We start from the raw sequence: 27,127 nt of genomic DNA, 5'->3' as shown, positions 1-27,127 counted from the left end.
AAGGTAGCGCCCTCTGTGAATTGATATTTTAATTTCACGTATAATCCTAAATCAAAATTCACTACAAGAGCTTTCACACACGTTAGTATTAAAAAATCTCACAGATGGCGCTGTATTAAATAGTATGTATATTTCTGTCTCATTCTTTGCTGGCTTCATCCTATACATTTTTGTATTTATGTCTCTTACCTGTCGTTTTTTTCCGTTGCATCCGGTTTGAAATCACAACGATTCTAAAGAAGTTTTCACTTCAAAAACACGTGTGGCACTCGGGGACTGCCGCGGTAAAGCTATTGCATATAATTTTTTATCAACTTATGCAATTATAATTAGACAATAATAATTTAATTTTAAAACAATAATAAAATAAAACCACGCTATATTTATAAACATTAACAAAAGCAAAACATTAACTGTCCCCTTCACACTCATAAGCTAGGCTGCGTGAGAAAAAAATGGGCAGAGTTTTCATTATTCGCATGCAGTGTGACGTCACGCCACGCGCTTATTCACAAACACTACACAAGCGCAACGTGTGAATGTGTGGAACGCGAGCTACATGGTAGGCGGAGTAGGAGGTGTTAAGTTTTATTTTCGTTATGGAATTTCTTGATTCGGTCGCCGCGCTCAAAGCGCGATAAAAGCGATCTTAACAAGAGAAATTATATATATGAATTATTTGAAAATCTTCCATACATTTCAGTTATTTTTCTTTGTCGATAATTGCCAATACAAATTACCAATTGAATATATTGCATTAAAGAATTGATAAGCATTGCGTGTAATTGTTAATTAAATAATTCTGTATAAGTCTGTATATATTGAACGAATAAACCTGAATAGTTTGAGTAAAAAAACAGTTAAACAAGAATTTCCTTTCAAACGAATTGGTAATATTTTGGTCACGTTATTATCAACACGCAACGAGGTATTGTTTAATAAAGTAATAGTTTTTTTTTAGTTCGATACAAAAACTTCAGCAGCCGTGAAGATTTTTGTTCTGTAAGACTTTTCTGTTTTGATTATTTTTGTTTTAGTATCGAATATTTTGTTGGTCGGTCTGTGTGTATTTTATTTATGTGGACAAACGGACCAATCGGATTAAACGTAGTCGATGCTTATGATATTAACAACGTATTGTTATTGTTAACTGATTGCTAACGTTTGAACGTAGGCCCCAAGACTGCAAATTCGTGATAAACAAAAAACACCATTACCAGCCTCAATCGATTCTTGAAAATAGTACACGGTACGGTCCACTTAGTATAGTCTATTATTTTGGAAAAGCCGATTCAGCGGAACATCTTGATATCTCTATTTCCAAAAGATAAGCTCAGAAATATCTTTAAATTGCCTAATAACTGTTTATTTTATCTTTTTAAACAGGGATTGTAAATCCTTATTGAACGTATTCTGTAACTGACTGGTTATGCGAAAAGTACTGTGGAGAACTGCAATATCATAAGAAATCAGTGTATATAATTTATGAACGGAAAACGAAATGTATCAGAAGGTTTTTTGAATTTTCATTTTAATTTTTATATTGATATTTCTGTAAGTAAAAAAAAGGCTTGGGTTGTTTGTATTTTAATTTATACTTAAACAATCTGTACTACACAATAAGAAAAGTAAAATCTCCAAAAGTTTGCAAACACATAAAAGTTTTCTCATCTTATCTTCTAGCATTAGAAGTCTATAATATTTTAGAAGATAATATAATATTTTATATACTCAGTACCACCAAAAGTAAGTAAGAAATAATGAGTGTCTCAAAACTTATTTAAAGTACCGTAAGGTTGGAATATTTTCTGAAACTTTATTTACAATTCTATTTGATAGAAATCAATGTGTTTTGAAGGGAACGCGTCTAAAAACATTATGATAATTTTCCATTCTATATCCAATTTTCCATCTACATATTATTAGTTCGGTTGTGCTTAGCCCAATTTCGGGGGTAAACATAAACAAAATTTTATCGTTATTCCGGTAAAGAATCTTGATTTTATGGAAAGCCTTCGTAGTAAACAACTTAATTCATAGGCTTGTGGCTTAACAACTGGAATAATACGATCCGGTTAGGGTTTTTATACGGAATCTATACTAATATTATAAAGAGGAAAGATTTGTTTGTTTGTTTGTTTCGAATAGGCTCCGAAACTACTGGACCGATTTGAAAAAATCTTTTTCCATTAGAAGCCGATATTGTCCCTGATGAACATAGGCTACTTTTTTTTATTTTATTTTATTTTATTTTTTTGGTTTCATGTGTGTTTTAATGTTTCCGAAGCGAAGCGAGGGCGGGTCGCTAGTATTTAATAAATTTGTGAAAGAATAAACTTGATGGAAAAAGGAAATGATTAGATTGTTAACTGGATGACGAAAGCTATTCCACAGCTAAGCTAAGTGAGCTAAATAAATTCGACTATTAATATGCAGCAACGCTGTCGTGTAATCAGAGGTAATCTCGTAATTAATCGAGTTTGGTAGTGACCTAGCTCTAGGAATCACCTGGCCGTGTAGTTTGTTAGTGCGAAATCTTCCGGGACCGAGCTAGTGTAGCGTAATCTTGTAATTAATGAGTGTGCTGTACAAGATAATCCGAATATGTAGCTTGACCATTAATATGTGTGGGTTATAGTTTATTCTGGTGGTAGGTCCTCTTGTGAGTCCGCACGGGTACGTACCACCGCCCTGCCTATTTCTGCTGTGAAGCAGTAATGCGTTTCGGTTTGAAGGGCGGGGCAGCCGTTGTAACTATACTTGAGACCTCAGAACTTATATCTCAAGGTGGGTGGCGCATTTAAGTTGTAGATGTCTATAGGCTCCAGTAGCCATTTAATACCAGGTGGGCTGTGAGCTCGTCCACACATCTAAGTTACTAAGTTTTACTTTTATTTTGTGTGATTGCTGGCAATTGCTGAGCATTTACCTGGGTGGACTATTGGATTATGAGCAGCTGATTTGTGTGTCCAATTACCAGCGGTTTCGAATCGCCCGTGCTAGTGTTTGAACTAGAAGCATGTAACAACAATGAGATAGAATCTTAACCATACCAAAGTAGATATAGATCTCCAGATGGACAAAGATCCAGCGGACAAAGAAAAATAGAAAAAATATTTTAGTCTTTAATTCGTCTACTTCATTCAAGTCTTTTTTTGTTTTTTTTTTAAACAATGTTTTATTGTATTCTGATACTTTTTGTGTTGTTCTTAATTTAAATTTTAGATGTCAACCTCTAGACTTAAATTTTATGTGCCTTATTTCAAGATTTCGTGTCCAAAAAAATGCTAGCATAAAACAGTGATATGATTATCTTAATATTAGGTATTTTAAAATGACGGTAATGTAAGAGAACAATATGAATGTTTTCATTGGACAAATCAAAGACAGCCGACTTCATTTGTCTCTAATCGAGAGATGTTATTCTAACCTACATAAAAATATTAATGAAACAAATACCAAACTGAGCTTAAAAAAAATCAAAATAAATATTGATTTTACAAAAAAAAAAAACAAGGCCATTGTATTTCGTTCCGCCGTTCTTCTTCACCGGATTGTGGTCGACCCGTCGTCCAGTTTACACAATTTGCATAATTGAATGTTACGCAAGTATGTTATTGAAGTAAATTCATTTTTGAAATAATTTTAAAATTAGCTCGTGAGATAACGGGGGCTCAACTCCCGAACGAAGTATCTGTGTTTCTATTTATTTGCGAGTCTAAACTTTTTTAATACATTTATAAACATTTGTACACAAGCTCAGACCTACCTGGTGTTCAGTGATTACCAGAGCCCATGGACATTAACAAGGTAAAAGTTCTAAGTCTCAATTCTATAGCATCACGGCTGCCCCAACTTTCAAACCAAAGCGCATTACTGCTTCGCGGCTGAAATAGGCAGGGTAAAGGTATCTTTGTATTACCTAGGTATTCGTAAGGACTCACAAAACGTCCTACCACCAGCAACTGTGCTTACAGTAAAATGTATTCACAAGTGCTCACGTTAAACATGAAGTTAATGTAATTAAGATTGAGACTTTATTTAAAATGGGTCTTTGTATTATATATTATTTTTCAAATTTTTTATATATTATTTTCTATATATTATTTTATATTATTTTCCCTATATATTGTTTGCGAAATTTTTTTTATTGGAAAAAAAACACTGCTACCGTTGCACAGATGCTACCGTTGTGTCTTTGAAAATATGTAAATCTGAATATTGATCATTTGGATGGATAGTTAAGAACTGGGTATTAGATAGAAAAGTTCGATTCATAGGTGGATAGATCGCATCATTAAGAACAGCTGACCTGTTTGAAAGAGCCACCTCGTTAGGTAATTCGCACCTAAAAAAATCGAACGGTATCTAGTTATCTGATCTCCGACGAATTATCTTTTTCTATCAATAGAGCTTAGGAAAATCCGTGCAAATATCGCCGTTCGCCGAGTCTCTGATATTACGCATTCAGAACAATTTCTGCGAAGTGTCCGGGCAAATAGGGCCGTCCATACATTTTCCGTAGGCGTTCTTGTATTCAATATTCACGTTATTCGCAGCGTCATCATGATGTTTGTTAGCGAACAGCAAAAAAATCTGTTTGCCGTCACAATTATTTTTTCTTGTTACCTCGACGAGATTAAATGTTTGCATTGATGTTATTTATTCGTTGTTGATTCAAGGGAAAATGTAACTTATTGTAATGATATCAACATAAATATTGGCTTCAAGCTATACACTTAGCCAGATCTTTCATTTTCTTTTTTTATGTTTACTTTTGGGTCATAAGTTGAACTATCGGTTTGTTTATCGCTTTGGGTAGGCAGACAAGCTCACTGCTCAGGTTTTTCTTGGTTTTTTATTGCATTTTTTCATGAAGGTTAATATGTTAGAAGCTTTATAGAGTAACCACAAGCATTTGCTTATTAGGACTAACAAACACTATGAAAGTATGTTAGGACACTAACGAGTCCTAGCATAGTTTCATCACTTTTTGTATGAGCATTAAAGTGGGCTTTGAAACGCAGTAAACCACATACAAAAAACTTCCTTTAAACACGAATAAATCACAGTCATCTAACTAAATCACATGGATTTGTAGCAACGCTTTACTCAAAAGACTCTGAGCAGAGATTGTATTCGAGAAAAATTGCGCAAATATTTTACACTGAAATGCCAAAATAGTGCATAATCTTCGTAGAATATAGCAGGCTCTGGCCTGAATGTGCATCCACTGTGGTCGCTCAGCGGATGTGCGCCGGATATTCATAAGGATGTCACTCTCCTTCCTGAACGTCAATCTGTAGAATATCGACGTTTCTAGAACACAATGGAAACTAGAAAGTTCTACAACATTAGGTGACTCAAAATATTACATTTTGTGCTAATACAAAAAGACATTCTTCGAGACGATGAGGTTGAATCTTTCATAAAATGACGTCTTATAAATGTATATACTCGTGTTATTACGAGGTGAAGCAAAAACTTTGTACCCCTTTTTACGAAAATTGCGCCGATGGAGGAGTATAAAATTTCCCAGACTTATAGGGAATATAGAGAGAGAGTGCAGACTGCATTTTTTTTTAAATTATGCCTATAAAATACATCAGATCAATAAAAGAGACATGACACACACTACCATGTATTTGACACACACAGACGTATAATACTCTTCGTTTATTGTCAAACTCTACTGGTGGTAGGACCTCTTGTGAGTCCGCACGGGTGGGTACCACCACCCTGCTTATTTCTGCCGTGAAGTAGTAATGCGTTTCGGTTTGAAGGGTGGGGCAGCCGTCGTAACTGTACTTGAGACCTTAGAACTTATATCTCAAGGTGTGTGGCGCATTTACGTTGTAGATGTCTATGGGCTCCAGTAACCACTTAACACCAGGTAGGCTGTGAGCTCGTCCACACATCTAAGCTATAAAAAAAAAAACAACAAAAAAACTTTTATTATTGCTTAAAGTTTGCGGTCAAATTGAGAATAGTTTAATATATATTTTTTAATATTATTTGTCTATGATGTAGTCTTGGCGAAACCTGTGATTATAGAAAAATATTCTTTGATAATAGAACCAAATAATGTTCATACTTCTAGTTTCAATTAATTATAGTCGAATTTCGTCTGCCGGAAGACCACTACTAGTATTTATTATTATCTCAATTGAAGCATTAATGATATTAAAAGTATTGTACTGGCTAATGGCTTAGTAAAATTTCTCGGTGCTCTCTTTTTTTGTATTGCTTAGGCTATTGAACTTATTTACCGTCCACCTGGTATCAAGTTGTTAGTGGAGTCCATAAGAATCAACAACGTACATAAATGTCGCCCACTAGTAATTATTCTGTTTTTTTTTATTGCCTTTGTAGGCAGACGAGCATACGGCCCACCTGATGGTGAGTGGTTACCGTCGCCCATGGACTTCAGCAATGCCAGGGGCAGAGCCAAGCCGCTGCCTACCGCTTAACACTCTCCATATGCCTCTTTTGAAGAATAATAAGTATAATGTTTACGTGTTTGATTTTTAATACATGATTTTATTCCTTCATCGTAGAAGTCATTCGTGAGCATAATATGTTAGATTTGTATTTAATTGGTAAATCCGAAAAATTAGTAACTTCCTGCAGTATTCGAATACCGACACAGACGCATCATTCGATACAATTGCGCCGGGCGTCTTATCATTTAGGCAACTTTAACTTCGTTTGATTTATAAATCAGATTTAACAAAAAAAAATACCTTAAATTTCATACCGACATCAAATGTTGTTTTTTTGCCTCGTTCAAGTTGTTTATTCTATTTAGAAGGCTAGAAATCCCTAAATTGTATCAAATTAGAATCTCGGCTCGTTTTTCAACGTGGGTAGAGATAGCCGTAGCCACGAGTGCCTCTTAAAAGAAACTTAAATACCTATCTTTCATAGCCTCGTCTTTCTTGCAATCACATGAAATACACAAGCAATATAACGAATAGACAACGTAAGAAAAGAGCCGCTTTCTTGCTCGCACTGTGCATCTAATATGAACACTCAGCTACGTGAGAGCCAAGCATCTGCGCAAAAGATTTCCTGCAACGTCGGAACAAACAGCTTAGAACCGATTACTCACAGGAAACCTTCGAATGTGGACACGTGGATTAAGCGGATTGCATAACTAGATAATAGGTACCGCAAGTAAACGTTAGTGATTTTTGAAGTGAAACTTCTTTATCGACGTAGGGAGGAAAAAACGTATGTAACGTTTTTCGGTTACGCGCCATCTTAATTTCTTCCGTTACGTGCCATGTTTATTTTATTCTATTTAGTTTGTTATCAACAGATGTCGCTGCAAGTAAATTCAACGATTCCTGAATCGCGGTGACGAGATGTTACACAGTTGATAGACGTTCTCGTATTTCTCTTACTAAATCATACCTACCTGGCGTCGGGATACCGTGATCATGCAGGCGGTTTCCCCGGGGTGCGGCTGCTCCATTGCACTGCGGAGTGGTTGACCCTTGCGATTAATTTTATATTTTATAAGTTTCACTTTTACCGTGTGTGACTTGCAATACACACACATTTTTTTTTTTTCGATCTTATAAGTCAATGTTATGCAACGATTACTTTTAAACAAGTGATGTTTCCACGGAATAACCTCACACATTTACTACTGCAATTATTGGAACTTGTAATACATTAAATCAAAGTATCAATTAAATTTGGAAACAAATACGTATATCAGTAAATAACTACAGGCGAAAGTAAAGAAATCCCTAACCAATGTTCCTTTGTGTGACACGAAGAACAGTAATATTGTGTACATGAAACTTACACACACCTAGAGACCGATATTGGAAGGTTGCCTTCGAAATTGTATTGATGTTGACAGTGATGGCTTCGAGTAGCCCACACTGGGACCACCAAGTACATATATTGCTTATCTTTTATATCAGTAAAAGGAATAAAAGGTACCTTGTTGACCGAATAAAACGGAAGCTAGCACCGGTGTCCGACGCGTTTCTAGTGCAAAGCTTTTGTGCTTTTAGCTTTAAGTTATTGAAACACAATTGAGGCTATTAGAAACATTAAGATTATTCGAGAACTTCAGAAGATGTTAATCTTAATACAAATATTACTGACCTAAAAATAATATTTTTTTTATTGCTTGGATGGGTGGAAGAGCTCACGGCCAACCTCGTGTTAAATGGTTATCGGAGCCCATAGTCATCTACTAAGTAAATGCTGCCACCCACCTTGAGATCTAAGTTGTGAAGTCTCACTTTTAACAGTACAACGGCTGCCCCGCCCTTCAAACCGAAACGTTTACTGCTTCATGACAGAAATAGGCAGGGTGGTGGTACCTACCCGCGCGAACTCACAAGACGTCCTACCACCAGTAACTACGCAAATTATTTGGCTTGGCTTGAAACGAAAATTTGATACCATCTGAGGTACTAAGCACATAATTACTGTTACCACTCTCTTTTTTTTTAATCGTTTAAAAAATCGCATGCGCTCACGGCTCTCCTGGTGTTAAGTGTTTATTGGAGCCAATAGATATCTACAACGTAAAAGTCGCTACCCATCGTGAGATATAAGTTCTACGGTCTCAGTTTTTACTGTACAACGGCTGTTCCACCCTTCAAAAATTCGTTATTGATTCAAGGCAGAAAACAGGCAGGGTGGTGGTCCCTACCCGTGCGGACTCACAAGACGTCTTACCACTATTTGTATTTAATTAATTTTTCTTTCTTTCTCTGTGTTGTAGACAGACGTCTAGCTAGTGCTTACCTGTTTTACCAACTCCCTAGAAAGCTTGTTGAAAAATAAAATGGAAACCCTTGAATAACATACCATACTATGTCATTTATTATACTTTCACCAAAAATACTGCCGATGTATGAAGGCAATTATTGCGGGCGAGCTGTTATATCTACCATCTAAGTATGAAGTAAAAAAATAGTAGCAAAAAAAAATCACCCATCTAAGCAATAAAAAAAATAGTAGCAAACCAGACGTGTAGATAGCATAGTTCATACAGATGGTCCGGTTTTATAGCCTGACTTATTTTGCAGGGAACGGCCACGCCACTGACGTGGACGTGCGGCTTACAGCTCCCAGCTGGGTCGCACGAGGGGGCTCTGCGACTCTTCGCTGTCTCCACCAGGTTCCACCCCAGCTCCTCTACAAAGTGGAATTCCTCACATCAGAAGCTAAACTCCTGCAGTATGTGCGAGAAAGAGTCCCTCCTTTTACCAACTACAGTTTTCCTGGTGGAAGAATTAATGTAAGTTTTGGAATGTATTTTGTTATTGTAATTATAAATATATATTATATACAACAAACACAAAGCCTAGACTCACAGTATAACATTAACGCTCATTTTGGAATAAATAGTAGAGCAAAAAGTTTGAAAATTAGATAAAAACACTGCTAGACCTACTAATGCGATTATTGATGATGGTCGACAATTATCTTGAGATGATAAGATAGATGGAAAGATTTTTGCGCAGAATCTTCTGGTTCGTAATAGAAAAGTTTTGAATTTAACCTTAATATTTATGCCTCAGATATAATAATATACTACTACTAATAAATTATAATTAAAACGAATTATACCGTTTATTCTTTATTTGTTTTCTTTTTGTTATTTTCGGAATGTTAAACAGTTTTTGTGTACAGGAATAAGAAAAAATAATTTTAAGGCGCAAACTGTTTTCAAGCCGATTGATGCTTATGCTCATCAAAACACTTAAGTTGTGATTTGTATGTATATATTATTTCACTAATACTATGATTTATTACTATGATTTATTATCTAATTACCAAACTCTTCATGTAGATTTTGGGATAAAAAAGCTATCATTATTACGCAGCGTGAAGGTTTCGGGGAATATTCAAAGCGTTTAAACAGTTGTCAGAAATATTTGTAACATGACGTGGGCATTTTCTGAACCTATCCAAAAATATAAATAAAAAAAGATATGTGGTGTCGTGGAACACCGAATAGGAACGAAGTTCGTTGTTATAAAAATATTAATTTTCAGTTCTATTCGAGGTATAAAGAAAATAAAACTGGAGGTTTCGCAACAACCCACGGTCATTCGGTAACGTGCGAACTTATTGTGGTACACTTCATTCACGGTTGTTTGCTTAAGAGTTAGTGTATTGCGCAAACGAACGCTCTGAGATCGTGGTCAATGAATGATAAAAAAATATGTTATTTTTGTACGTTATTATAAAATTAAGTCGTACACTGTGTGCATTACTAATAAAAATCTTACGTTACGGACGTTTTTTCCCGGTTACCCACCCCTCCGCATCGTCCCATAAGGACCTTCGTTCCAAAATCACTAATATCAAAAGGCACCTAAATTTTGAAAAAAAATTCTGTTTATCTTTAACGCTTCCTTGTTAGAAACGAAACAACTTACAGCGACCGCGCTCGGATTTGCATTTTTCATCTGCTCCTGACATGTGCAACGGGCATTAACTTCCCGGCTCCTCGCCGGCTACGCGTTCAGGAAAACTCCGAGATTTATGTAGATTTCCGCCGGGGAACCTTTATTTATGAGGCTAGTTTCAACTGTTGACGGGACTTTCATGACAATAGAAATAGTTGGGTCGCTTTTGAAATACCCTAATGAGGGCTTATTGAATTTAGATTTATGTGAATATTTGCGTTTTAAATGGGTAATCACTGAAGTTAGGCGCTTAATTTGCAAGGTTAACTATAGTGACTAAACGGAATCATACGTGTTTTTGTGCTATGGATAAGCGCATGCGTTCCGGCAGCTTCAGGATATGGGCTCCAGTTACCACTTAACACCAGAAATACCTTAATGAGACCTTATTAAATTTAGTTTCAAGTGGATATTTGCGTTTTAAATGGGTAATCACTGAAGTTAGGCGCTTAATTTGCAAGGTTATAGTGACTATACGGAATCATACGTGTTTTTTGCTATGCATAAACGCATGCGTTCCGGCAACTTCAGGATATGGGCTCCTAACACAAGGAGAACCATAAGCACGTGAACGGATTCTCTACAATAAGAAAATCTATAAGTTAATACGCATTTGTTGGGGCAATAAACTATAGCGCTGAATTATTCTACACACATTCTCCATAAGGAAAGTATTTACTGTTAGACATATATGAAACAGTTGCTCTGAATACAACAACTGTCAGTGGTTTACCGATAATATTTTTCTACAGATGTCCCTGGCAACGGAAAACTCGATTACAATTGAGAATCTAGAGCCTTCAGCGTCCGGCCTTTACTGGTGTGAAGTGTCTCTAGAGACCCCAATCTTCACAGCTGCCTCGCCTCCTCACCGTCTGACTGTTGTCTGTAAGTAAAATATATTATTCTTTCTCGAAGATAATTTCGTCAACAAATTCTATAACGTTTTGCATTGCAACGAATTACCTTAAACATTTATTATTCCTTCTCGAAAAAATATTTAATCCACAGATTCCATACCTTTTTGTGCTGCAACGAATTGTCTTAGAAATCATTGATACACTGGCTGCGTAGGATCGGTCATTGTAGCAAGCCTTAGGGGAGACTTAAGTCTAACATAACGTGAGTGACCAGGCGTAAGTGACCAGTTCGTTTAGCTTGGCTCTCTTCTTTGTGGCGAGGGTGGCAGCGAAAAGGAGATAGCTAGAAGAACTAAAATATCCAGAGGAGCAATGACTAAGCTCATTAGGATATGGAAAGACCGCAATATATCCCGCAAAACCAAAGTGAGGCTGGTGCGTACATTGGTCTTCTCAATTTTCTGTAGCCTGAAAAAAAGCATAGAAAGATTATATCATACAACTTAATGGCTAGATTCCGAAACAATATTTGATACATTGACGATGAGGAGACGAGCGTATAGTTCACCTGCTATTAAGTCTATGGAACCCATAGACAACGTCCAGAACAGACAGACGGCCGAAGACTGAATTGTGTTGCTTATTGGCGATTCCACCCTTATATCTGGAATGTGTGATTGCTTTCCAGTAGAAATAGGCAAGATGGTAGTACTTACCCACACAAGAGCACTTCGTCCTACCACCCATAAGTACGCTTTAGAAAATTTGCGGTGCACATAATATCATTGCATCATTATTTTTTAATACGCTTTTATTAGCTTCAGACGTATGTTTGTAACGGAATCTTTGAACATGATTTTGGCCCCCTTCTAAACGTCGCGCAAAAGCACCCCACGCTTTTTTTACAATAAAATCATTTTCTCATACACTATTTTTAATTAAAATTTATTTTCTATTTTTTTGTTGGCTTTTCTATAAAAGCGTATTTTGTTAGTTTTTTGAAACTATTACTTATTTCGCGTTGTATCCATATTACCGAAGTCTTAGAAGAAGATAAAACAGTCTAAACTGAACAGACTACAATCTAATGTTCGTGTAATAATATTTCTACGCATTTCCTTTATTCCGAGTTGAATTTATTATTATCACTGCACGAAACACATTCGCGAACTGAATACAAAATGAAATGTTAAGATGAATAACTCATTCGTGAGAATGTTATCATCACAAAAGAAATTTAGGGTGAAATGTGGTGAAAAGTCATATTATACATTAGCTACGTGTTCAAAATCGGATTTTGTAATTATAAAGCTGAGTATTATTGTTCAAATTACATCCTATACGTTTCTTTCTACGTGATCTAGTGGATAAAAATATGTATTTGTATTAAGTAAGTGTTTCAAGTCAAGTTCAAGTATTAAGTAAGTCTGTATGGCAGATGGGGACCGACGAGGGGGAAGCAAATGTAAGCTGGTATACATATTATATAGCTGTACATTTATATGTTTAGTAGCTATACACAACCCTTGTGAAGAAGTGTGTATAGCAACTTAGTACCGCACCAAATGGATGAATTACCCCAGTCCCCGTCCCCCACTGGTTCTGGACCGGAGGGTATGCTGGTGGTACGTGCTTGTTGGAGTGATCGTCTGGTTTTCTTATAATAAAGACACAGATTTTTATGGATAGTATTTATTCTATCGGCGATACAATTTTTGTGTCCGTACTCATTGACGACGCAAGAACGAAAGGGACGCGCACACAAACGACGTTGACATATATAACAAGAGTGACAGCTGTCAGTTGGTATTGACATAAAGATGCGTTTAGGAACTATACAATTCTAACAGTGCTATCTAGTCATCTAGGCTATCCCCAGCCTGCCAGCTGAAAGGCTGGTGATCGTTACGCTGACGATCGTCAGTTTGGCATACCCTGAGGACAGGGTAGAGGGGAGATATACTATCCACGCGGAAACCATCACCTAGCTAGTGCTTTCACATTCGAGGTTCGGACGCGGGTTGTTGAGCGATTGGGAATCTTAGTCAGTACAGCTCTGAGACCAGCGACCCGTAGATGGCAATCCAAACTTTTCCTCCTTACACAAAAAAGATAAACTGTAAGTTCACACTCAAGGATATCACTATCCTGTCTATTTCTGACGCGACGAAGATAAATTCAGTTTTAAGGGGTGGGATGCGTTTTAAAATGTATATTTTAATTGGGACTCCCAATTCACGTCTCTAAGTAGTGGCATTAATCTTGGATATTTCAACCTAAAATCACAATGCAATTGAGATTTTAACTTCGTGTCTTAAGTTGTACCATAAGCCCATTTACGAATTAACGGCATCGGGGAACATATAATTTTAAAATAACAAAATGGTTAATGTCACCTTTTCCTATGGTAAATATGTGTTCTTCAAAATACCAAATAAAACTATGGTAGATACTTCGAAACTTTCACCAATTCCGAACGGTACACTCTATTCTAAGCTTTCGGGCTCACGGAACACGGCTTATATTTCTACCGCAGTAGTTTCTTTCGTGAATGACATAATCATGACATTGTACATATTTTGCCGGGAAATGGTTATGCTTATGCCGGCACACTCATAAAATGTCAACTTTAGTTCATAAACTTCGTAGCGAACGAGTTGCTGAATATTTTTATCATTAAATGTTTTTTTATAGTTTCTATTTACATATCATATAGTTCTGTTGTTGAAATATGTTTACGTTGCCACAAACGTTTAGCTATTTCATTCTGTTTCATTACTCTGTGGACATTTCATATATGAGCTTTGTGTATAAGATGATTTTGATTATCACATGTGCCTGTTATTGTTGATAAAAATAAATAAGCACTCGAGGAATGCCGCGGTAAAGCTATTGTATAGTTTTTTTACCAACTTATGCAATTGTAATTAGACAATAATAATTTAATATTAAAACAATAATAAAATAAGACCACGCTTTATTTGTAAACATTAACAAAAGCAAAACATTAACTGTCCCCTTCATACTCATAAGCTAGACCGCGCGTGAGAGAGATGGACAGACTTTTCATGATGCGTATGCAGTGCGACGTCACGCCGCGTGCTTATTCACAAACACTACAGAAGCGCAACGTGTGAATGTGTTGAACGCGAGCTACATGGTAGGCGGAGTGGGGGTGTTAGGTTTTATTTTCGTTATGGAAATTTTTGATTCGGTCACCGTGCTCAAAGCCCGCCATAAAAGCTATGCAATAGCTTAAAAATATATATAAAATCGTGTGCCGTCGGATAAGCTCCGATAGAAGCGAAGTTCCTTATTGTCAACTTATCAAGATGAGTGTATATGGTATGCCCCTGTGGCTCACCAAACATTACATGCTCATAAATGCTTATGTATCGTAATAATCAACTTTTTCATGTCTACTGTCTTCTTCAACTTTGCTCCAGTATATTTATGAAAACTTTATAATATTAATTAGTAGTAATGATAGTTCACTAATGCATACTAATGTGATCGCTTCATATGTTTGTTTCATTTCCTATTTCCTATTCGTCCTATTTAGCATTTAATCATTGTCGTCAACATTTCTGAAAATATAAACAGGATTAAATTGTGTTGGCGATCTTACTATCTAAAAGTTGTGTTACAACACAACACAGTTAAGGTAAGGTAAGGAGGTAACATAGATTCTAGATTATTCTAGAACTTTCTTCTTGTGTCACGGTTGGCGAAATTACACTTACGAAACAAAAACGAGCACTTACATAAGAACCTAAAGTAAAAGAGCATGGGGTCAAAAGAATGAAAAATGAAATAAGATTAAGCTACGACAAAAATGATATTTACGATACCGTACCGAGCACAGCGACTTTTGTTTTGCAATTTACTGCATTCCACTTTGATTTCCACGTAGGTCACCGGTGCCCTACGCGACGCACTGAAGTAATTATGTCGATTTCTGTTACTAAGACGTCTGGATTGCGTAACTTTGTCTTCTTTTGTTTGTTAACCTATCTTTTAGTATTTTAGTTCTCTTTGAAATAGATTCAATTTCAACATTTTAAGGTTCGTCTTTCCCAGAGTCTACTAGATACTTTTGGCGCCTTAGTAAGAAGATCGAAGAGAGAAATCAACATAATTACTTCAGGGCGCCACGTAGTCAACGTGTTAAAATCACAATGTGTATTCGACCACTTATTATGAGGAAAAAAATATTAGTCTCAAATTAGACGTGTATTGTGCATTGAAGTATGAAACCTATCTATGGTATTGTGCAACAACTGTGTCATCTTTCAATGTGAAATTTTCAATCATTTTCATTCCCCACCTATTTGCTAGTAGTCTAAGGGGTATTCCAATTAAAACGCGGCATTCATAGACAGGGTTGTGATGCCTACCAATAATTACTCTATTTTTTTTTGCGATATTTCTTATGATATTTTTTATTCACTGTGAAAGTCTAGTGAGTATCTCGCCGGATTTTCGCAGTGAGTCGCGATTACGATCCGTTGGTACATTCAGCGGAGCACTGCTCTTGCTATTGCTAGTGTTAGCAAATTCGCCAGAGTAAGCCCTGTAAGCTCCTTTAGACGTTCGGTGTGTCTAGTATAACCCCTCAAAGCTACTAGCATAGGTAGGTAGAATAAAAGAGAGTATTTCGTGACTATATAACTATACTGAGACCTTAGAACTCATATCTCAAGGTGGGTGGCGTATTTACGTCGTAGATGTCTATGGGCTCCAGTAACCACTTAGCACCAGGTGGGCTGTGAGCTCGTCTACTCATCTAAGCAATAAATAATTAAAAAATATGTGAGTCGCAGAATAGTCGTATCGCTCGATACGAGTATAACGATCTTATTCTTTAGGACACGATTTCAATCCCTTGTTCCGTACACTAATTAGAAATTACATTCCTTAACTAGTTTTATTTATTACACAATTAATATCAAATTGAATACAAACAAGCTACACTTAATGAATTACGTTATCATAATATACATAGTTTTTTTTTTTTCCTACCTATGCTGATAGCCTTGAGAGGCTATTTCAGCTTCACCCTAACGTTTGTAGGTGAGCTCACGGGGCTCAAACCGGAGAGTTGCTAACACTGACCCTAGCAAGAGCAGTGCTTCGCAGAATCTGCCTCCGGATCGGAAACGCGACCCACTGAGAAGATCCGGCGAGAAACTCAGTGATTCAGTCATGAATTATTTACCTGATTAACATTTTCGAAATCAGTATTATTTTAGGCCTTAAAAGCATTGTGTGGAATAAAACATTAAGTCCATAAAATTTGATTGTGGTTTTGGCGAACTAATTCATTATTACTGTCAAAGTACTGGTTGAATGAATAAGTGAATGACGTATGATGGTTCGTGTATGAATGAAGAAGTTCACGTGGTCTTCATGTGTGAATCTTTAACAGATGCCCAAAAACATCCCCCCATTATAACCTTCGGGAAACCAGACGTGGTCGTCGGAGGACTGCTTCGTGCCAATTGCACCAGCGCTCCGGCAGCTCCTGCTCCAAAACTGACATGGTACATCGACAATGAAAAGGTGAGTTTCTCATCTGTTATCAACTGGTATCTATCGGTGGTAAGACCTCTTGTGAGTCCGCGCGGGTAGGTACCACCATCCTGCCTATTTCTGCCGTGAAGCAGTAATGCGTTTCGGTTTGAAGGGTGGGGTAGCCGCTGTAACTATACTTGAGACCTTAGAACTCATATCTCAATGTGGGTGGCGCAATGACGTTGTAGACGTCTATGGGCTCCAGTAACCACTTAACACCAGGTGGGCTGTGAGCTCGTCCACCCATCTAAGCAATAAAATGCACACTCCTGACATCGAAACGAATATTGCAGATGGGATTTTCTAAGTAATTACGCTGTGACAGTCTGAGGTATCAGCTCATTTTGGAAAAGGGTTTTTTTGCTCAAAATAGTTTGGGAATCCCCGCTCTGGATACTTCGAACTCATGTATATCAGCATCCTCGTTGTAATTAATGTTCGAATGCTCCAAGCGCATTAGATAACAGAATACATATTCGAAAAAATATATAAAAGAAAGAAAACAAAATTCTCAACGAACTTTATTAACTTCATAATTCTAATAAAATGTATTCTTGAAATTGATCAATATTTTAAATGACAATGGTCCGGATTAAATAAACTTCCTAACAGTGATTGGGTTTGAGGAGATAGCTACTTTAATAATTCAGCGCGAATATTTGAATGAAACTCTCGTAACGAAACTGTTGAGTCATCATTTTGCTCAATATTTCAGCTATTAACACTCGTAAAAAAATGACTTTGAACACAACAACAAAGTTATATGTCATAGGATATTTATTAAGATTTCTAATACGGAGTGGTCGAAATCAGAAAACGTCCGGAATATGGTAATGATAATTATTTGTATTAATAAATTATTTGTACCTGTCTCACTTTAAAAAGGCTTCAGCAACACCTGTCACCTCAAAAATAAATTTGTAACGTAATAGTAAAATCATACACAAATGCACATTTTAATTTCTAATATAAATGTTTTCTTTTTCATATCTAGGTTCCGGAAGACTCCATCAAATTCTTCTCTTACCGTGTCTCAAGCTCAACCAGGACTAAGGGAGGTGGTGGCTACCGGCACCGGAAGCACCAACATAGATATATAGCCCCCGAGTTTAACTACACCGCCAAATACTGGGCTTTGATTAGCGAAACAACAGCATCACCGCCCTTGAACCTGACAAAACACCACAAGTGTACTCTCAAAGAGGCCCAAACCGAGGAAATGGCGAAGGTAACCTTATGAAGATCAAATTTTCAAATATATAAATTTACTTCAATTAATACTTTAGATCAGAAAAAATGAACAACCAATTGAAATGTTGCTATTTTAGTCTTATTGTCAAACAAAATCTCTAAATATTTTTTTACTCTGCATCATCAGTACATATGAGTATATTCATTACTGATTTCAATTAAATAAACTCAAAGACAGCTAGTAGCTGGTAGGCAGCAGCTTGGCTATGTCCCTGGCATTGCTGAAGTCCATGGGCTACGGTAACCACTCATCATCAGGTGGGCCATACCCTAGTGTGCTTACAAGGGCAATAAGAAAAAAATCTGAAAATAAAAAGGTATTTTTTTTTTTAGAAAACCTCAAACAAAATATGCCTTAAATTAATACGCCCTGCTTTTCGTTGTAAAAAATGTAAATCGCTAATCATCATTAAAATCTTGGGTCGTTAAAAACAAACGTTGAAAACGTATTCTAATTTTATAAATACGTTTCGACTCTTAACTTTATTACTTATCGATCAAACTTAATAAGGAAAATAAATATCTCAGCCCAAATTAATCCCTAAAGAATTGTTCAAAAGTTGTTACAGTCACAACGAAGCCAGAAGACGACTCAATAACAATCGTAATGAACAAACGTAAGCTCCCAGATCGGAAATGTATCGAAAATCGAAACACAAAGGCGAAAAAAAATCTCGAAGCCCATTGAATCGACTTCAGAGTTAATTCCATGAGGATTGTTTGAGCGGCTTCTCCCCCATATTTCTGAATTGTATTCAATTACAAACCAACGTTGACGTTCTAAACCAAATTTTACCAATAAAAGCGATGTTATGCTTCGTTTAAACTTTGTATTCGAGCCTTAATAAATTCCCTCGTTATTCAGAACGAAATTATAAGCGTAATCAAAGAGGGGATCGGTTACCGTAAATGGCTAATTGTGGTTGTTAATAAAATTAACAGGGGCTCTCTTCCGATTGTAAAACTACATTCATATTATATCGTTTTGGGATTTTTTTTCATACTAGAGGTCCCGCAGTAGTCGAAATTCGACTATAATTAATTAGAATTATAAGTTTGTACACTATTATGATTCTATTTTATACTTCTATAATCACAAATTTCGCCAAGACTACACTATAAAAAATATTAACAAAGACAAACAATATTTAATCTATTCTCAATTTGACAACAGACGTCAAGAACAAAAGTTTGACAATAAATAGTATGCATGCGTGTGTGCGTCAAATACATGATATGTAGTGCGTGTAATGTTTTCTTTATTGATTTAATGTATCTTTTTTGCATTATTTTAAAAAAATATTACTATTGTGCACTTCTTCTCTATATTCCCTATAAGTGTGGAAAATTTCATACTCCTTCGTCCGCACAATTTTCGAAAAAAGGGATACAAAGTTTTTGCTTCACGTATTAATTTTTCTTCATATATCGTGTCATTCTGATACATTTCATTATTTCAACGAGAACTTATCAAATTTTCTTCTTAGTAACTCGGATGATAACTTCACAATTATTAAGGTAGCATTGTAGTATACCGTTTTAATTTTCGCTGGCAAAAGTAGATGATGGATAAGTAATTTGTGTTTTTTCATCATATTTTTACATTGCACTTAAATGTTTATTGAGGCCACACTGGAAACATTAGATCAAAGTCTCAATTCAAACTCAAAGTCGAATCACAAAACGGATTTGTGGCCTAAATAACCAAAACAGCCGTACTTACCTGTGTGAGCTCAAATTGTATCTTACTACTACCGGTAGATAATTACCCAAATTGATTTATTTAATTTTGATGGACTTCATTTTTGCTATACGACGTTATTCCTTCATCATGGATCTCGATCGTGTATATGTGATACGTATTTCCTAAGAAAGATGTGTATGCGCATGCGAGATTTGAGTCTCGGGATAGTCACTTTTCTAAATATTAATACACCAGGCATCTGTCTTATTTTTCAGGTCACTATTAAACTCACGATGCTTTCATCTCTTTCATTTAGTTTAAAGTTTCCGTCTCTCAGATGCAAGAGAAACCTCGTCCTCCGCCCGTCGTGCCAATATCCCTCTGGGTGTCAATAGCAGAGCTACGTGCTCCAGCGCACGGTAGACTCCAGCTGACCTGCACAGCAACCATACCTGACGAAGTGGGACCTGGTGAGAAGTACGCTGATATTAAGAAGCAAACTGTTACCGGTGAGTAATTTGTGATGGTATCAAATATTGTGGTACCGGTGATCAAATGAAAATGCTTACTTTAATTTTTATCAGGCGTATAGTTATCCCGCACGGGTAGGTACCAACACTCTGCCTATTTCTACTACATCACGCGTTCCGGTTTGACCGATGGAGCAACCGTTGTACAATTGATAAGTTATGGATCAAGCTAGTACGAGTATAGCCGGTGCCTATTATATAATACATGATATTTGACAGACGCCTGAATCTCGCTAGCGACATTTTCAAGATAAGTTTGCAAATATAGGTATACGAGCTCCGTACAACACCGGCCCTAAGCACGTCATTAGGGATTCTCCCGATCCATTAACGGTGCTTTTAGGTACCTCAAGCACCGGTCATTATTCTCGCCGAACCCGTCGCTTGCGACGAAGGGCTCGACGAGTAAGTTAACTCATAGACGTGGGTCGCGTTTTCGATCCGGTAGATTCTGCGAAGCACTGCCCTTGCTAGGGCCAGTGTTAGCAACACTCCAGTTTGAGCTCCGTGAGCTCACCTACACGTCAAAGCTGAAATAGCCTCTCAAGGGTAACAGCATAGGTAGTAAAAGAAAAAAAAAACTCCGAATAACATTTGGACTGTCGCACTTTCACTCGCAATTAATTTCACCCACTTGATGAAAGATCTCCCCTTTGTCGTTATTTCCAAACTACCAATAATGACAATAATATGTCTTTCCGTCAGGTAATTTTATTTTTATATGCAGTCAGACAGTCGAAATATGGCGCATCTAGTGCTAAGTTCTTAATGTACCTTAAACATTATTATATATTAAACCTTGTCACAAAATCAATATACGGCATATTTCTAAGTCCGATATGGATATAGCAATTGTATTGAAATCCGTTATCCGTACATTTCAAACCAGTACGCCGGAGTATGTATAGATTTAAATTAGACTGCGGTAATAAATTGAGCGAGGTCGAATGTATCATAAATTATTTCCAAATAAAAATTGACAAAATGAAATCGTGTATATTTTGAAAATAGAATAATTCGTACTCCTGTTCACTGTAAACAAATTCCAAAATATAAAAAGCTGAAAAACGAATAAATCTATTTTCTACGAAACGTTAAAATGAGCACCTTTTTTAAATTACCTTTCCACCAAACTATACAGCTTTCTAGGCCCCATTGAAATACAGAGAACTCACAAATGCGCTTTTAAACGTCTACGGACATTTTCCTAACTTCGCGAAACCCTAACTGCCTTCATTTAATTCTATTCAGAAACTTTCTACTTTAAACTGAAATGTGGATAAGTTGATTCCAGAAAAATGTGCTAGTGTTCTGAAGGCGTATTAAATTAAAGAAATTACTTAAAATAACAGACCTCTTTTGTTGTATTTGAAGTTTGTAGATTATTGTAGTATTGTTTGTAGAGTTTGTACATTATTCGTTTTCATATTTATTTGAGAATTGTATACTACATATGTATGAGTGTCTCACCCGATTTCTAGTTATCAAAATTTGTCTGTTTTATTCGGAGAGAATATTTGCAAACTCATAACATAATCGAATTAGTCTTAATTTTTTAAATAAGTAAATTTTAAGCAAAAAAGAAGAATATTTTTAAATTTGGGACGCACGTTCTATATGAATACAGCGGAAATGATGTCTACAGGTTTCATACATTAAATAAATAATAGTTTAAAAAACTAACAAAATATGTACGCTTTTATAGAATATCGAACTAAAAAATAGAAAATAAATTTTAATAAATTTGAATTTAAAATAGTGTAAGATAATGATTTTATTGTAAAAAAAAAAGCGTGGGGTGCATGGTATCAGTAGTTTTAGTGGGTGGGTCCTAAAATCCTTGGGTCCGCGGTCTGCTCACAACACCATGCAGACCGTTGAGTCTCACATACCCCGCGCGCCCCTTTTGCGCGGGGACCTCGTAGGAGGTTCGGCCCTTTACCCGAAAAAAAAAAAAAAAAAAAATGTTATCAGTAGTTATAAATATTTTATGAACAGATATGAGTAGAAGGGTTATTTTGATAATACCCTGAAAAGCACCCCACGCTTTTTATAATAAAATCATTTTTTCTTACACTATTTTTAATTCATATTTATTAAAATTTATTTTCTATTTTTTAGATGGATATTCTATAAAAGCGTATTTTTTTAGTTTTTTTAAACTATTATTTATTTTTCATTTTTGGTTGAATTTAAATTTTTCAATTAACTTTTTCCAATTTTTTTTTAAATATTGAATTGTCATCGGTTCTTAATAAGTGTACCAAATTTCGAGTTAATCCGACGTTTTCAAGGGGTCAAAATCATGTTCAAAGATTCCGTTACAAACATACCTCGTACATAATATACGTCTGAAGCTAATACAAACGTATTAAAAAAAAAACAAAAACATTGCAGTGGCTGTCAACGAGTTGAGTGTGAAACGTCCACATTCTGAGACGAGCCAGGCCAACGCCACCGCCAACTATGTACAAGGCCACCACCCACTCTGGCTTCTTGGCTACGGACTTCTACTTCGCAAGCTTTCATTGCGACTACGACTAAACTAAATCAATGAAACTAGATTTACACTTTCCCCGGAGGACGTCTTGCTCCAAATAAACACAACATTTAAAATGTATATTTCTTAGAAATCCTTTATTTATACAATTTATTAAGTATTTAAATATATATTATATATTTTAAGCTTCGTCTCACTGTCAAGGTAAAAGGTTGTCCTAAATGTGATTTTTTTTTGCTAAGCATTTTTGAAAGTCGAATTAGCTATTTAAATTTTTAAGTACAGGACGTTCGTGTACTCGTAATTCGGAAGGTAATTATTTTTTAACATTATTGTGTTAAATTAAGCCTTTCAAATGTTTACCATTGGTTCATTTCAAATATTTTAATGCTATTTTTAGAACACCCTGTACCTATAGTCTGTTCATATTTAATCAAAGTTATGTCGTTTTTAGAGTTTAAAACAATGTTATAAAGTTAAATGATTTTATTAAGTCACACATATTTCATCTCTCGTGAGCTTCTAAACATCAGTCAATTAAAACTAACCTAATATATTTTCTGCAACAGGGTTCACTTATTCGTAGAAGTTATAAACCACTCACCCGATATATTTTATTGCACTTAATTTTATTTATTCATTTTTCAAGTACTTCTTTAATAACTGTTTCTAAAAGACATTTAGCAAATATAAAAATGTGTGTCAAAAATGATGATTCTAAATCATATTATTACAAGAAAGATTACCTTACTAATGTTGTCAACATAGCAGATTTAAAATAGGTAGCTATCATTAAAAATCACTTTAACTTTACTCAAAGCTACACTTAAGTATCGTTCTATTCCAAACTCATGTCCTATAATTTCACTAACTTTTATTAAACATTTTATTAAATTATCCAGAAAGTTGTTTTACTGTTCGTAATTCTACTATTTATCAATATTTTGACGTCAATCTTGTAGTTGGGCAATTATGTCGTAATTGGCCAATTACAAGATAGACAAACAGTCAAATTTGTATTTATGGATTACTTTTAATTACAATTTTGTCTTCGCTAGTCGTTGCTTTAAATGTTCTTTGTTAGAATAATAAAAATACCAGCGATTTTGTTTTTTAAAAGGCGATCTATATAGCGCCCCATTTCTGCTACAGGATTGTAAACGAACTGTATAGAAAAAAGCGCGTGCGTATAAAGTACACATATCAGAAGTGAAACTTTTTTGGCGAACTAATTTATAAGTCTTGCTTATATTTATACAAATCTAAAACTTTAGATTTCCGAGACTTAGAGGAAGGGAAAAAGGAAGATATGTTCCCGCCAAAAGTCTGTCAAATGTCAATCTCAAACTTCAGTGTTGACAGTCACATTATGTTTAGATTTCTAAATTGTAAATGACTAATATTTTGCCAATTTAATTGACTAATTTAATTTCATGCTATTTGATTAATGTTCCAGATTCTTCTCATTTCATTTCAATTCCTATTAACATTTTTCACAAAAAATTATAAAATATTAGGCTGTATGGTATACATTTGCCTTTCCCGTTGGAAAAATACAACAACTACTACTACTGACATTTGACAAGTACTTAATTTCAATAGTAGTTTGATGTCACTTCAGTTGCATACCTGCGTGACGTTCTGTAAAAATTTTACCCTCATGCGCCTAAAGAAGTTTCACTTCAAAAACATGCGCTTCTTTTGAACTCAGATAAATTTTGTCGCTGATATGGATGTAACAAATGGATGAGTTCAATTTAATCCTAATAAAATAAATCGAGACATTAAATCAAATTTTAATCTACACCTTGAAGTCAGAAAATGATCTTAAACTATACTAGCAGCTGTAAATCGCCTTATGAAAAATCAACCATAGATTATTTCTATTCGAAGAAGATTATTAGATAGTATGACTATAAGCATATAATATTGTGCGCTTACATAAATTAAAATCGAATGTCAGACGATCTCAACAAATGACATAGTATTTTGTGAATGAAATTATTGTACTATTTAAAAAAAAAAATATTTCCGCAGGATATTTTCTATTGAATAAATTAGTGGTAATGCTGTGTAATTTAAAATTACGATGGTAATCGTAATTACCAGGTGCGATTCGGTTTACCGAGCTTATGGTGAATTAATTGTTTGTAGGTTTTTAATATTACATGCTTTCGTACTTGAAGCTATTTATCGTCCATTTTGATATTTTCGTAAAGAAAAACAAAATTGGATTAAAATATTCATATTTTTACTTAACTTCAAACTTATAAATGTTATTATAAACTTATAAATTTGTTGTTGCTCATTATAACTGTTCGTTTTAAATCTATTTGAACTATTTTAATTATTATCTTTACCGCTAATATTACAATAATAATATTAATCATTGTATATTTTTTAAGCTATTGCATAGCTTTAACCGCGGCGACCGAATCAAGAAATTCCGTAACGAAAATAAAACCTAACACCCCCCACTCCGCCTACCATGTAGCTCGAGTTCAACACATTCACACGTTGCGCTTGTGTAGTGTTTGAGTCTGCCCATCTCTCTCTCGCGCGGTCTAGCTTATGAGTGTGAAGGGGATAGTTAATGTTTTACTAATGTGTAAATGTTTCGTGGTCTCAATTTATTATTGTTTTAATATTAAATTATTATTGTCTAATTATAATTATAATTGCATAAGTTAATAAAAAATGCTATGCAATAGCTTTGCCGCGGTAGTCCCCGAGTGCCACACGTGTTTTTTTTTATTGTACAACCTTCTTTACTATTTTTTTTTCGTTTTAAATACTTAAAAGTTTTTATCATCATTCCAGCAAATCGAATCGCTCTATGGTGTTGAAGTCTTCCTACAGCTCTTTACACTGACTATATAGTAGGTGTTTGCGTTGGGCTAAAACGTGTGATAAGTTAAAAAACAAATGTGTATATGGCAGATTATATTTTAAATGAATATAGATTAAAAAAGTGCTATTGTATAGATCAACTGTATGATGTATAGATAAATATAGTAGTGTTAGTACAGATGAATGTTCGGTGTTCAACAATCTTTTAACTATTATTCGATTATTACTATTTAAAATACATTTTATCGACTTGCATTTATGAGTACTAAGCCGTGTTCTCAGCTCACCTGGTACCGCTACGTATGTTGGATCTTCCCTATATTTATTCCAGGCTATTGTGTTTTAATTTGACAGTAGTGCGGTTGTAAATTTAATGTTCTATATACCTTGCGGTATCTGCTTATTACAAAATAGCTCGATCAAAGCAACCCGTTTTTAGCAATAGTAATATATATTTTCTATTTGTATATAATTTAATCAACATCTATAGCAATATAGAAAATTGTCAAATTTGAAATTCCAATCGTATTGTATGTAAAATGTGTTTTTTTATTGTAAAATTATATTCCCAAAATTACATCTACATTTTAAGCAAGTAATGTGGATAAGTAATTTAGTAATCATTTGTTAAAGTCCTACAAAATTGTCGAAAAGCATAAAAGCATTTGCAAAAATGTAACTTGGTGAACGATCTAAAAATCGTCTCAGTTCCACAAGCGTTCCTCATTAATATATTTTTTTTGTATTGTGATTTCTTATATTATTTAAATTTTCTTCTATGAACTATTTCACATTGATTTGCTATTGCGTGCCGCTTTTATACATACATTTACATGTAAATATGTAATTGTTTTGTTTTAATGTTAAAATACATCGTGGGATGTATTAAAAAAAAAAAACAGCAATTACTTCTTACCTTCTGTTTTATTTTAATAAATAGATTGTTGACACCAAAACCCTATTAGAACTCTGGCCATTCAAATAAAATGTAAAACATGGATAATTATGATGTGAAAATGAATAAAAAGCTTAATCAAGCCCATGTGCAGTTTTATTAATCATTTAAATAACCTCATTACACATTTTAACATCGCTATTTAGGTTGATATTCTTAAAAAAGAGAATTTTTTTTAAAATGTTTTCAAAGAAATCATTAGGTTACTTTTATTTAAGAAAAAGAACGATCGTGTTATTAAAACGGTCTGCAAAGTTGACTTAGTCGAAACATGTCATCTATATATATAAAAGAAAGTCGTCTTAATTACACCATTTATAACTCAAGAACGGCTGAACTGATTTGGCTGAAAATTGGTGGGGAGGTAGCTTAGAACCAGGAGAAGGACATAGGATACTTTTTATCACATTCCCGTGGGACGTGACATAAAACGTGGTATAACAAAACGCAACTGATATGGAATAACAAAACGCAA

At 35.0% G+C, this 27,127-nt stretch overlaps 1 protein-coding gene across 3 annotated transcripts in view; it reads left to right on the top strand.

Annotated features, from left to right (window-relative positions):
• Positions 1-26,737, top strand: part of LOC114246095 (uncharacterized) — a 58,679-nt gene extending 31,942 nt beyond the window's left edge. For all 3 annotated transcript variants that reach the window (XM_089732028.1, XM_089732029.1, XM_028178481.2), the window contains exons 3-8: positions 9,060-9,271; positions 11,201-11,336; positions 16,737-16,870; positions 17,877-18,110; positions 20,155-20,326; positions 22,745-26,737. In XM_089732028.1, the coding sequence (XP_089588154.1) occupies positions 9,060-9,271; positions 11,201-11,336; positions 16,737-16,870; positions 17,877-18,110; positions 20,155-20,326; positions 22,745-22,896 (1,040 nt within the window). In that variant the 3' untranslated portion in view covers positions 22,897-26,737. The remainder of the gene's footprint in view (positions 1-9,059; positions 9,272-11,200; positions 11,337-16,736; positions 16,871-17,876; positions 18,111-20,154; positions 20,327-22,744) is intronic.
• The last annotated feature ends 390 nt before the right edge of the window (positions 26,738-27,127 follow it).

This window comes from Bombyx mandarina, chromosome 12, assembly GCF_030267445.1.
Source record: "Bombyx mandarina strain Sakado chromosome 12, ASM3026744v2".
NCBI lineage: Eukaryota > Metazoa > Arthropoda > Insecta > Lepidoptera > Bombycidae > Bombyx > Bombyx mandarina.
Note: the sequence above shows the minus strand (reverse complement) of the source record. Positions and strands in the feature narration are given on the sequence as shown.